General features: G+C 41.9%; 1 protein-coding gene across 5 annotated transcripts; it reads left to right on the plus strand.

Annotated features, from left to right (window-relative positions):
* Window positions 1-486: 486 nt before the first annotated feature.
* LOC118385309 (paired box protein Pax-8-like) lies at window positions 487-13,500 on the plus strand. Of its 5 annotated transcripts, XM_052521210.1 has the most exons (13): window positions 487-673; window positions 1,162-1,323; window positions 4,939-5,067; window positions 5,995-6,160; window positions 6,405-6,602; window positions 6,862-6,938; window positions 7,356-7,481; window positions 7,861-8,027; window positions 8,699-8,819; window positions 9,395-9,631; window positions 9,903-10,004; window positions 11,347-11,433; window positions 12,354-13,500. In XM_052521210.1, the coding sequence occupies exons 3-13, from the start codon at window positions 4,998-5,000 to the stop codon at window positions 12,422-12,424; spliced, it is 1,422 nt and encodes a 473-aa protein (XP_052377170.1). In that variant the 5' UTR covers window positions 487-673; window positions 1,162-1,323; window positions 4,939-4,997; the 3' UTR covers window positions 12,425-13,500. The 5 variants fall into 5 exon arrangements, with proteins under 5 accessions (XP_052377170.1, XP_052377174.1, XP_052377172.1 ...); XM_052521214.1 differs by lacking the exon at window positions 9,395-9,631; XM_052521212.1 differs by lacking the exon at window positions 4,939-5,067.
* Window positions 13,501-14,355: the final 855 nt, after the last annotated feature.

Below are 14,355 nucleotides of genomic sequence, written 5' to 3' on the forward strand. Positions count from 1 at the left end.
TTCACCCATGTCCCTGGTCATGCTATAGTCCTATATTACTCATTTTATCGCTCAAATAAGGGGACATATACCTGTCATGTGATAGCAGACATTGTGACAGATCACAACAAATCAAGTTCCAAATTGTGTGTGAAAACAGTGTACTCCAAATTAACCGGAATTCACAGACCCCCGGAAATCGTGTCACATCTTGTACACAATCTAATCAAAGCGAAGCTGTCGCTGGGGGTGAATGAAAACAAACCGGCTCCTTGACAAGTGTTTCCGTAAACGTTACTGTTTCTCTGAGACAGTGTGTTGTATTGGGTGGAATGCCACTCAAAACACAAAATCAGTCATCCATGTGGTTTTGGGAAAGGTGACACCCTCTTTTCAAATAGCCACACCTCACCCTTAGTTCTACTGCACTCCCCTCGACTCCATCATCCAATGGCCGCGGCGCACCATCGCCACTGCGCGCCTCGGAGAGCGTCTGTTGGATAAAACCTTGCACAGTATTAGTAGCAGGTCGTGAACAGCTACACCACCTCTGCCTGTTGAGAGAGTATCATACCAGACGCTTTATCAAAGATTGACTTGGATCTCCCCAGCCGAGGTTACATTTTCTCCGGTGTGGTCTAGCATTGGATAATAATAAGGATATCTGCCCGGACCTTTTTTCTGCAAGGCGAAGGTAATTATTTGCATCAATGAGGTGTTTTTGATCGTAAACGCAATGTGCAAACGACTAGACATGGGTACATCACTGTGTTAGCAAATGTGAATGATTGATAACATCTTTAACAAATGGTTGTAAATGTGTAAAACTTAACAATGAATAATGTATTGGCTGATCGTTTTAGTTAGAGTATCGAGTCCGGTTACATTCACTAAGTAGTGTGAGAGAGTAGTCCCTATAGAGATCCTATTATTCCTAATTGGTAGTCCCAACAAAGATCCAAAGCCTAGCCTACGATAAGCAGTGAAACGTGTTTTTTGTTTTGGCTTATTATATAAGCCTATATATTTCTTTAAATAAGAGCGGAGACGGGGACTTAAGACTCAAATTGAAACTGCAACGCGGGCGCTAATATATTTTAATACTATGCCACACTATGGCATAACCTTACTTAACAGTATTCATAAGAACCCCATATTAACTATTACAATGTCCTCTTGCAGCAAAGAGTGCACTCAGGAACACATTCATTCCAAGCGAGGCCCCACATGGACTAAAAACATCTAATTAACTGGGGGAGAGAGAGAGAGCGTGGACCCTCTTGCATTTGTCAAGGACACCCAACGACAAAGACCTCAGAGATATGTCCAACACCACCGGACGAGGTAAAACACAAGATCTGAGACTCCCTTCCCTCGTATTGCTATAGTATTTTGGCCGCCAAAGAGAAGATAATCACATGCATTTAGTAGCTATTACTCAAATATAGGCTAAATAAACAGATACTTTGTTAAAATGTTCCTTAGAAAAAGCTGAACTCATTCATCAATATGAAATATTTAATTGTCAAAGCAAGCAAAAAATGCAGTACAGGCATGACAAAAATATTTCAGAGACCTTGACAGAAATCAGCCGTTAATAGTTTATGCTCAGACGTTGACAACGGAATAAATTCAAAATCCCTGTAATTATTTTCTATCCAAGTTTCGTTAAGAATACCTAACATTTTTCACCGGGATTTCGAATGGCATGAAAACAAAAAGCTTTTAAAGTAATTGAGTGATTATGCTGATAATAAACTGTATTTCAGCAGCAACGACATTTTGGCCTACGGGTGCTTTGAATTATGAAACACTTGAATAGTGTTTGTTGTTTCATTCTCTAATACTTTGACATTATTCATACTGAATAAGGACGTTATTAACAGAAACAGGCTATGTTTTGTTGTAATATCTGTATACCCACGAATTCTGAATACATTAGCATAGTTGAGTAGTCCATGGCTGGTTATACAGTTTTTATGAAGTTTATACAGCAATGTTTCTCTTATCAGAGCAGAGATCGGCTAGGAAGGCCAAGAACCTTAGTCAATAAACACCGAATGATCAATAATTGAATAACTTAATGTGCACCTGTCTTTATACACGGTTATTACATTTATTTTCCTTAATTTCAGGGTGATCTTTGTAAAAGTTATGACAGAAAGTCAATTAATGAATGTAACATTTAAAAAACTGAACTATCAATGATCAGGACAACAATTCTGAAAGTTGAGCCTGGTGTTATACATCCAGCGTGTATTTACTAAACAAAATAACAGATTTTCCTTCTCTCGTGGAGGGTTTGTCAAGTTAATTGGACGTTAGTTTAGCTGACAGATATAGATTTGGGCCAATCCGTGGTCATTGTCACTTCAATTGTGCCAATGATGGAACGGTGGGGAGCTGAATGGTATGGCTTGTTTACGTTTCACCCGGTCTACCCCGCAGCATAAATTATGACACCCTCTTGTCGCCTCAAATGCGCCATCTTCTTTCATGTTCTCATAGCACCCACTGTCAGGGGTTACAATAACCGTTCAGAAGTTACAGTGCAGCATTGCACCTCCGAGGTTTTGAGGTTATTGGGTGCCGTTTGGCTCAGTTGCTAGAGGATTTCGCTTGCAACGCCAGGGTTGTGGGTTCAGTAAGGGAAAAGTACGAACATGTATGCACTCACTATAAGTCACTCTGGATAAGAGCGTCTGCTAAATTACCAACATTTAAATGTTATGGGTCTATTCAAATTTACGTGACAATATTGTTTAAAATTGTTAGGAGTAGCCTTTAGGATAGTCAACCGATGTTGTCAAACATAGACAATCGATCTCTAGTGGCTGATACATAATTGTACCTGTGAGCATCCACATTTTCTTTTAAAACTGCTGCTGAATTTAGACTAAATAATGGGTTGTGCTAATCGTGGTCAGTGGCCACACGTTCATTCTATAACCTAATGGCAAGTTAGTGGAATAAAACAAAATATATAATGAGTAGGCTATCATATAGGGACTAAAGTGCAGTGTAACAGAAATGCTGCATTATTGAAGTTCATGTGAAACTAAAATGGAAAGTGAGAGGAAAGTGAGAGGTTCTGCAATAGTTTGTGTGGGCTATATTATATTTAATATAAGGGTATAAGTTACAAACACACACACACACACACACACACACACACACACACACACAAAATAGGTGAACAAAACCATTTTTTTCAGGTATGGTAGATATTTCCTCTGGCATTTTGACGGCTCCTTATGCTACATTGTAGATTGTGTTCTCAATCCAAATGTGTACATACTCATTCAAACGGCGGGCCTTTAGACATAGTTCCCGCATCATTTGAAGTCTAGAATCAATCAAATAATATATTTTACAGTGGATTATAAATTCGAATCCATTTTGAGGAGGAAAACCATGCAAGGGGATTCATTATTTTAAGGGAAACAACCTAAAGAATGAATGGCATCATTACAAATTACGCGAAATGGAGACAATATAGGCTATTAATTGTGCAATTAGGATAAATCGTCTTTATGAGGGATTTTTGTGTGTGTGTGTGTTTGTGTGTGTGTATGTATGTGCTTGTGTGACAGAAGAGCGAGAGAGTGCACGCGCGTGTGTATATGCGTGTGTGTTTATTCCCTTGGGGTTGCTCAGCTTTAATATCCTGCAGGTTGGTGAAGCTTGGCGGGGAGATTTTTACACACTCCGCTAGCACGGTTAATGGTGCTCCTGCTCCCCACCCAGCCTCGTCCGGCCTCCGTTTGATGTGGAAATAAAAGCTGGGAAAGGGCTGAGAAAAGAGCAAGGCGAGGAAGAAAGCTGCTGAATGGGTTAAATTAAAAGCAATGGGATTCTTACAAAGTCACTGATGCAGTCTATAGAAAGACAGAGAAGCTGCTGACAACTTTCAAAATGACATGGCAAACCCTTTCCCCCAGCGTCATTTCCAAGTCCTCTTAAAGGAGACGTCGATTTTTGATTTTGTAAATTAAAATGGTCAACTATAACTAGAACATGTATTACCTGGTGTAGTCTAGGCTATTCATTTAAGCATCGACACAAGGGAATACATTTTATTCTACAAACGAATATGCATGCGCATTATCTCGAGCATATTGGTGAACCATAATAATTGTATAGGCCTATATGGGAAATGTTCATAGGAATCACTATTACATTAATCCCCATAGTTCAAATACAGACGATGGACACGTTCTGCCATAGACTACATCACTCTCAATGTAATATATATATTTTTTTTATAATAACCGCATTTTACCAACTGACTACTGACAGCCCATCGAAGTGTTTAGACGAGAAGAAATGTAGTGAGTATGCTTGCACGCAAATAGGCTATCAATAACTTGATTTACACGACACAATTGCTATTTGACCTAATATAGCTATTGGAAATGGTCAACATGCTCACGATGTAGGCCTCATTTTTCTAATGTAAAAAACGAATTATTGCCATTTATTTTGCGTAATTGTAAATGTGATAAACATGCATGTCAGAGAGGTGGTTTCACATCGAACTTGGTGCTATAACCTATAGAAACCCATTATCCTCGCAGATATACTTTTTTTTTTGCGAATAATTGACCAAATCGTGGAAAAATAAACTCCAAAGCATAACATGATGATAAATAATTGACTTTGTCATTTAGGCTATAGAATTGTAGCTTAGACAGTATCACTTCAGGGCATTTTGAAATCGAAATGATGGCAATATCGTATCATTGTGCATGTGAGCTGTTTTTCCATGCCGCTTGCCAGAATGGGCCTAAATTATGCATGGCCTATGGGCCCCAAACTCCTTACATAAAAAATGTAAAAGGCGTAAAATTCTCCGCTTTATAACGTTTAATGTGAAATTCATTTATATCAAAGTTAGGATAAACTTACTTCCTCTGCGAGAAATGACTACCTTCTCTCGCTGCCTTGTGTGTCCCATAGGAAACCCAAACCCGGAGAGAGGAATCTAGAGGTCAGAACCAGGCTTGAGAACATCTAGAATGTGGAAGACTTACACAGAGCTGTCTAGACCAGAGGCTGTCAAATTTCTAGCTAGATCCGACTTAATTGGTCAGTTACCCTCTTTTACCACTCTTTTAAAACAACACTGAATTATGCATGATAAATTGACAAAATATATTCTGACATGTGCATCATTCACATCTCTGTCATCATTTTTATATAGCCCTTTTAAGATCTGTACCCGGGTTCGTTTGATAGCTAGGGGCTCTATTCAATCTGTATCGCTGAAGCGTTACAGATTGCGCATTAGAAATGTAAAGGTAATTTCCCGATTGAGCCAACATAGCCTGTACAGCGTTTACCGTGAATACAGTCTCCGCTAATGCGGGAACTTTTCATTTACATTTCAATCACTCTGTAATGCTGAACTTCAGCAATATAGATTGTGTAGAGCCCTATGCTACTGTAATTTATAGTTTAGTGAATATTTTTTTTGTCCAACATACATATCAATTAGCTGTAAACTTGGACACACTAAACATGCCTGTCTCCTCAACATAAAAAAAAAAAAAAACAGAATATGAAATAACTTTATTTCAAACAATACAGTGAAACAAATTCCAGGAAATATATGCTCATTGTTATGTTCATGACCTGTACAATTTTGTGTGCTGAATTGTCCCACCAGGTTCAATAACAAAGGACCCACCTTTTATCCTGTTTTTTTTTTTATTCCATTCTGAAAATGATATTGCCAGTAGATGCCTAAATAATATGTGATTTATTTGATCAATTCATCTATTTTGTTCTACATGTCTGTAGTATGTCATTGTCGTATCAAGGTAAGAACATTAGGTGCCAAGTAAGCCCTGTCACAGACCAAACAAATAGCTTGAAGTAGAACCAGCCCAGACCCAATATCAGTGTTCCCTCCCTGTATGTGGTATCCTCTGTGTGAGGTAGTGCTGTGTGTGGGTGGCAGTGAGCTCAGGTTCCATGACATTTATAAGTGTTTCATCCCCCCTCCTCCTCCAGGTCATGGGGGTCTTAACCAACTAGGGGGTATGTTTGTGAACGGCCGTCCGCTTCCGGAGGTGATCCGGCAGCGCATCGTAGACATGGCCCACCAGGGCGTCCGTCCCTGTGACATCTCCCGCCAGCTCCGTGTCAGCCACGGCTGTGTCAGCAAGATCCTGGGACGGTGAGCACCTCATAGCACCTTTACACCTTTACACTACAGGGCGATACTGTTAGCAGCCCTCTATTGTGTTCTCAAGACACCTAAAACCACGAACCACGGTCTCCCATTGTGAAAAGTGGCTGGGTTCACTACACAGTACATCATTGGTCATGTAAACACCTATTTTTGTTCAATCCAAATGATGACCACACCCACAATCACTATATTGCTCTCTGACTGAATAAACCTCTCTCGCCTTTTCCAGCTACTACGAGACTGGCAGCATCAAGCCAGGAGTGATTGGGGGCTCCAAGCCCAAGGTGGCCACTCCTAAAGTGGTTGATAAAATAGCAGATTACAAGCGTCAGAACCCCACAATGTTTGCCTGGGAGATCAGAGACAGGCTCCTGGCAGAGGGGGTGTGTGACAGCGACACCGTGCCCAGTGTTAGCTCCATCAACAGGTACTGACTAACCTCTACATTATGCTATGTGTAAACCAATATATATCACTAAGTGGGCCTTTAAAATAAGAACTGTGATCTCTTAAGTAGTGTTAAACAAGTGTATAGAAATTGAATCAGCAGAACAATCGCAGATGTAAGTATGTGGTGCAATAGATTTTACACTGTTGTCCAATAAACACATTTCACTGCACCTATCTGGTATGTGACAATAAAACGTTGATTTAATATAATTTATAATCTCTGCTTTTTATTCCAGAATAATCCGAACCAAGGTGCAGCTGCCTTTCAACCTGCCTCTGGATGGTAAAGGCCTAAGCCCAGGACACACACTAAGTGAGTCTCTACACACACACACGCACATACACGCACGCGCGCACACACACACGCACACACACACACACACACACACACACACACACACACACACACACACACACACACACACACACACACACACACACACACACACACACACACACACACACACACACACACACACACACACACACACACACACACACACACACACACACAGATAGACACAGACAGACACCCTAGTCATTAACAAAGCACTATCACCCCCCCACTCCAAGCACCAACACACGCCTTCACTAAGGCCTAGCATTATGATCTGATCATGTAGTATTTAGCCTAAAGAAACTCCATGCTTAATGGTTCGTAAGATTAAGCGCTAATGGTCAACGATAATATTGCAGTAATAATAGTCCGTTTTCCCTTTCTTTCTGTCAGTCCCCAGTTCAGCTGTCACTCCCCCAGAGTCACCCCAGTCCGACTCCCTGGGCTCCACCTACTCCATCAGTGGCCTGCTGGGAATACCACAGCCCAGCCAAGAGGGCAAGAGGAGCCATGATGACAGTAAATACCCACAAATTCTTGTGCAATCCCAAATCCTGATGTTCTATACTCCTCTCACATTTTATAATATTTTTTTATGCAATTCAGTAAGATTCACTCTGACAATTTATTCTACCATAATTTATGTACAAACTCAAATAGATTCAATAACTTCTCAATATAACCCCTCTCTCTCTCTCTCTCTCTCTCTCTCTCTCTCTCTCTCTCTCTCTCTCTCTCTCTCTCTCTCTCTCTCTCTCTCTCTCTCTCTCTCTCTCTCTCTCTCTCTCTCTCTCTCACTCTCTCTCACACTCTCTCTCACACCTCTCTCTCACACCTCTCTCTCTCTCTCTCACCTCTCTCTCTCTCTCTCTCTCTCTCTTTCTCTCACCTCTCTCAGGTGACCAGGAGAGTTGTAGACACAGTGTGGACTCTCAGGGCAGCGCGGGTGTTCCGAGGAAGCAGCTGAGACCGGAGCACTTCCCCCCGCAGCACCTGGACTGTGGCTTTGACCGCCACCACTATCCACCAGACTTCAGCTCTGCAGCAGCCAGCAAGACCGAGCAGGTACGGTGACCTACATGTCACATTGGCACTGAGAGGTGGAGTCTGCTTTAACGCCACTAGCATGGGAAACATATGTTTACATTGCCAAAGCAAATGAAATAGATAATAAACAAAAGTGAAATAAACAATAACAAATTAACAGTAAACATTACACTTACAAAAGTTCCAAAAGAATAAACACATATCAAATGTCATAGTGTTGTAATGATGTGCAAATAGTTAAAGTACAAAAGGGAAAATAAATTAACATAAGTATAGGTTGTATTCTCAATGGTGTTTGTTCTTCACTGGTTGCCCTCTTCTTGTGGCAACAGGTCACAAATCTTTCTGCTGTGATGGCACACTGTGGTATTTCACCCAGTAGATATGGGAGTTTATAAAAAAAATGGTGTAATCTGAGGGAAATACGTGTCTCTAATATGGTCATATATTTGACAGAAGGTTAGGAAGTGCAGCTCAGTTTCCACCTCATTTTGTGGGCAGCGTGCACATTGCCTGTCTGCTCTTGAGAGCCAGGTCTGCCTTCGGCAGCCTTTCTCGATAGCAAGGCTATGCTCACTGAGTCTGTACATAGTCAAAGATTTCCTTATTTATTTGAATTCCCCCCTCTATTTTTCACACACAACACAACGCTCACGTACAAATGGTTCATCCGCTTTTATTCTTCACAGACTGTGTACCCTCTCTCGCTCATCAATGGCAGTCTAGAAGACGGGAAGACCAGCCTCTCAACATCGAGTGCTGCTATTGGTCGGAATCTGGCAGCGCACCAGGGTTACACTGTGGTGACAGGTAAGACTCTAACGATGGATGGTGCCCTCTCACCCCGCACAAAGATCAGCGCTCAAAGATGAAGCAGAAGGAAAACTGAACACGCTGGCACATGGAAACATTAGCATATCTCAACACCCAATTCACAAAGGCAGTTATTTTAAATATCATAATGCATTCATAATCTGTGAATGTAATAGCAGTCTGTTTAGGCGTGTATACTCCGGACTGTAGCAACTGCGGTTGTCATCAATCTGATAATAGATCTTGTTTCCGACCGAGCTATCATAGCAGTTGATGTTTATCTCTGCAGTGCAGCCACATGTTAGCTTGCCGTGTCTGCTGATGCGTTGTACAATTAATTTGGCCTATTATCACGAGCTGCCCAAAGCACCCTTTCAAGTTTAATTTAAAACAGACGTACAATATGTGCTGTATGTCTAATGCAGTACCCGTTCACTCGTCATTTGTTTCAAGCATTAATTTCAGCTTCCTGGATATTTCTGCTGTGTATTTGTTAATCCATTCATTCATATTAGTTAATTCCATTTTATTTCATTTTCTCACCCATCCACCCACTGGCCATGCCACCTCAGACCCCCTACAGCCCCTCACACTTTGTCTGAAACAGGAAATGTCCCCGGAGGTGACCAGCACAAGCCCCTCCCTAAATGCGGTGGCCAACTCTGCCTTCCTAGAGCTACAGTCATTGCAGGCCCCTGTCACTGTCAGTAGCAGCTGCAGCAGCTCCAACCATTTCCCTCATGCGTTCAACTCATTCTCCCATCATGCACCAGTGTACGGCCATTTCAGCAGCCAGTCTCTCATAGCAGGTAATGAAGCATTCGTCTCACCCATTGCCACGCCCTGTAGGGGGTCCATACAGACAGTATAGACTACACTCGCTTATCATGTCACCTGCCACAACACACCAAACCCCATGTGCAGTACTGTACTGGAACGTCAATTGCTGTAGATGACGGTGAGCACCACTGACAGTGCCAGAATTGATTTGTTTTTCATGTGTATATCCAGCTGCTGCACTACTACAGTATGTGTACATCCTCATGCTGACAGTGTGTGGTCTGTCCTCCTCTGTTTCAGGGCGGGATATGGTGAGCTCCACTCTCCCTGGCTACCCTCCTCACATCCCCTCCAGTGGCCAGACAGGCTACTCATCCTCGGCCATCACTGGCATGGTAGCAGGTAAGACTCCCGTCCCTTGACACACACAGGCTATGAGATAGGCCATGGCATCCTAAAATGGGATTTCTGAGAAAGAGATGAATGATGTCTCTACTTTCAGTTCAGCTTATATAAATGCAGTTCATAGTTTAATTTTTAGCCAAACCTGATCCTATCTGGGTTTTCCCTTGGGGAACGCTGAAACTGCATATGCTATTAGGACAAAGCACCACTGAGAAGGATTTAGACAAAAAAAAAAAAAATTAGGCAGTGAGCAAAACCAACGCTAAAAAAGCAAGGATGGGCGTGAGACAGGGAGAGCGAAATGCTGGGAGGGAGGATTGGAGATTAACAGGAAGGCATGCTGGTTAATGAGTAGCCTGCTCGGCTGGTGAACTGCATGGCGGTGCAGCCAGGGCCCAGGGGGTACAAGAGAACAGGCTGGGGGTTCCGCCTTGCTGCCCGCACCCCCACGCCGCCCCTCTGACCACACATCACCATGGGAACCAGGGGCCCCACCAGAGGGGGGGAGAGGGTGGGGGGCCACAGGGTGGCAGAGTGGGCCTGGGTGAGAGAGAGAGAGAGCAGAGGAGGAGGGTCTTTGTGGTGTGTGTGTGTGTGTGTGTGTGTGTGTGTGTGTGTGTGTGTGTGTGTGTGTGTGTGTGTGTGTGTGTGTGTGTGTGTGTGTGTGTGTGTGTGTGTGCGTGCGTGCGCCTTTTTATTTGAAGTCTGCCCTTCGAAGCGCGAAATGAGAGGGTCTGATTTATTATTTTTCTGGTGGGCTTGCTGTGAGGAAGCGTTCATACACAATTACTCACAGAAAGGGGGGTCTGGGGGAGCAGGGGTATTCAATCCAGCCAACATAATTACCAATTAGATATTGGAATGTTAAAAAAAAGAAGAGGAAAAAATAGAGGAGACAGAGAATGGCTGAAAGGCTGAAGCAGGAAGTGAGGGATAGAGAGGAGAGGAGGGCATTTTGGACGGACCGAGAGGGGAGGGGTAAACGCTAAAGAGAGGAAGCGGAGACTAGCCACACGCACCAATGAGTCGAGGGATTTTACCCCCAGCCATCCACCTGGCCCATAGATTAATGGTTTACAAGATGCCCTAACCATTGGTGAATTATGAGCTAAGTCTTAGCAGATGCTGGCAAGAGGACAAACACCCTCAACTGAAGGCAAGAAAACAAACACTTTGAGGAATGCTGTGTCTCTACAAGACATTTTATGCCTGATATTGTCTGTGATGTATTTCTTTCTATACACGTACATCTGGGAATTTCTTACTGAATGATGTTTGTTACTATATGTCTCTTAGTGTACATCTGATGTACGTGCTGTTTTGTTCCATGTCCTTGCAGGTGCAGACTACTCTGGTCAGACCTACACTCACTCCCCCTACACCTCCTACAGCGAAGCTTGGAGATTCACCAACTCCAGCATTCTCGGTGAGTCAGTCAGTCCGGCACAGTGGTGTACAATGGACACACCCTTCATAAGTATTAGAAGCATGTACTGTAGTTTGTGTTGTGTCAGTACTGGAACGATGAAAGATTCCACACAGGACCATACTGTTTATAAAGCTGATGTGTTATGATTGAGGTGAACGTGACAAAAGTGACTGAATTGTTATAGATAAAAGTCCCAGCTTCCAATTATTATTATTTTTTTTTAATGCAAACCATTCCTGTCAGGTCAAGTTTATACTTTGAACCTTATTCAATAGCTTTGAACCTGAAATACAATGAATTTGAACCTAGAGTATCAATGGGAAAACCTCAAATACAAATCCTCACGCCAACCAGGAAATAAAGTACAGTCAAACTTTTGGTTTCAGTCAGGTCACATGTATCAGGATCTCCCCTAGTCCCCATGGAAACTAGTTACCCAGTTACCAGGGGGTCTGCGCTATACCACTGCTGTCTCTTGGTGTGTACGGTAAACTCTCTCTGAGCTTACCAGCCTATGAGAACTTGTGTTCTGTTGTGACTTTCTGGTCACAAGTCTGTGTGTCACCTTGAACCAGCTGATTTCACCAATTATTAACGACACCGGGGAACATAGACAGTATTAATGCTTGTGTGTTCTGAATGCTTAATTCTATGCATAATGCAAAATATTCGGTGATATTTCTTCCATCAAGTAGACCCATACTTTAACAGAGAGAAGGTGCAAAACAGGCAGCTTTATTCATGGGACAAACTATCCAAGCAAGGCAGATTTCCATCTGAACCATCTGCTATTGTCATGTGGTTGATGGGATTAAGAAAGCCTGCTCTGCGTTGCATTGTCCCTCCTAACACCATCAAAGCCAAGCTAAAAATCAAACCACAATGGTAAACTCCTTTATCTCTGTCGCCCCCTGCAGGTTCGCCCTATTACTATAGCTCGGCCTCCCGCACCGCTCCACCATCCACTGCAGCCTACGACCATCTCTAGCTCCCATGGACCAACCCTCATCAAGAGGACTGATAATGGGGACCAAACAGGCAAATTTAGCAAGGGATAGGAAGCTATAAGGAGAATTGGACTGTCTCCCAATGATGGACAGGGGAGTAAAGACATCCGAGGGACATTGAAGACTTTTAGTGGCAACACTGGACCAGCTATCCTTGACCCTGAACTCATGGACACTACCTTCTCATGGCTAACTAATTCATTATTTATTTGTTTTTAATGACAGCCTCATCCAGGGTGACTTGACACGTTTACACATGACATTCTAAACACTGTAATACATTTGGGCAACTGATGTCTATGACTTTGTCAGTGGCAAAGACCCTGAATCCTGCATTGTGTGTATGTCGCTCCAAAGCTGTTTCACCAAAGACTTTATTTGTAGCACATTTTGCAACACTCTGACACGCGACTTTGACTTCATGACATCATAGGATGTTTTGGTGGCACAGTACAGTAAACAGCTTTTTTTTGTGAAGCTACTCCTGTATTTGCATCAAGTTTACAATAGTTTTATACAATAATACACACGTCCCTTTCGCATTCCAGTGTCAGTTTTTTCAGGACCGTCTGTGTTGAATTCAAAATTCAGCCTCTTTGAGCTCACCACCCAACCAAACCTTCCAGATCTTAAATGTAGTGCAGTGCCAATTGTCTGAATGAGGCATACAGTCACACGGGGTATCATTCTCATAGCAAAATGTCCTCACGTCCTTGTAAAAAAAAAATGTGTTTCATGAATTGAACTGTCTGGGTTACTCTTGTTTGGCAATATGTATATATTGTAAATGGCAAACTGCTCTTGAGAAAGAAATGCAATTTTATCAGAAGGATGATTTGGGGGTGAATATTGTGGGGATTAATGACTGAGTATCTGAAAAACAAAACAACTCTTTAATTTTTTTTCCTTTATGATAATTCGATTTTGTTGTCATGTTTAGTATGAGAACTGGGACTAAACTGTTTGTTCTTTTCTTATACTGCTATTAATGTTATTGAAGATGTAAATATGGAATTTCTAAATAATTATTTTAATTAAATAAAGCATGACAAAGTGATTGTGCATTGCATTATTTTCCCCACATGTTTGCACATCTAATGAGTCATGAGAACCTTTACATTAGAATAGAGTCCTATTAATGTCCTTAGAATCAACTGACAAAAAAATAAGAAACCCGTTTCTATTAAAGTCTTTACAGTTTGAGTGTTGTGGCATGTCGTATGTAGTGCATGAACAAACATAGGCCTACACAAAGCTCCCCACTACTTCCATCACAATAAGGAATGGACATCACAATGAGAGGATCATTGTTTCGTCACAGTGTTGTTTCATGCTGCACAAAGCTCCTATTGTTCTAACAATCACAAAATGCCGCTTAGAACTTCGCTTACAATCTTGTAAGATTGTAGCCCTGTATACCAACTCCTCATGCTGAAGCATTTCTAATCGATTAGTAAATCGTTCATACATCATCTATTAATCATTACACCGTTCATAAGATGTATAATAAATGTCCGTAGAAACCATTTACTAATCATTAGTTAAGTATTTTTGCGTCGTCTAAAGTGTGGGCCATTTATACTTCAGGAATGTTTTGAGGGATCAGTGTTATTTCTCTCTAAAAGATGGGTAGACATTCCAGCAGACAAGCAGACAATTCAGAGGATGTTTAAATATATTGAAAATGTTATTCCAAAACAGTCACATTATTGTAATAGTGTGATGTGTAACTTTAGACACACGTTATACTGAGTAAAATAACGTTTCGTCTGAAAATGCTATCATCAGCGTTTCTTGGCAGGGACTTTTCTACCAAAACCAAGTTGCAGATTGCAGTCACTCCGTTATCCATAGTATGCTTATGAGTTAAGGAAATAAATATCTGAATAGATCATAACGTTGAACTATCCCA

The sequence above is a fragment of the Oncorhynchus keta genome, chromosome 6 (assembly GCF_023373465.1).
Source record: "Oncorhynchus keta strain PuntledgeMale-10-30-2019 chromosome 6, Oket_V2, whole genome shotgun sequence".
Classification (NCBI taxonomy): Eukaryota; Metazoa; Chordata; class Actinopteri; order Salmoniformes; family Salmonidae; genus Oncorhynchus; species Oncorhynchus keta.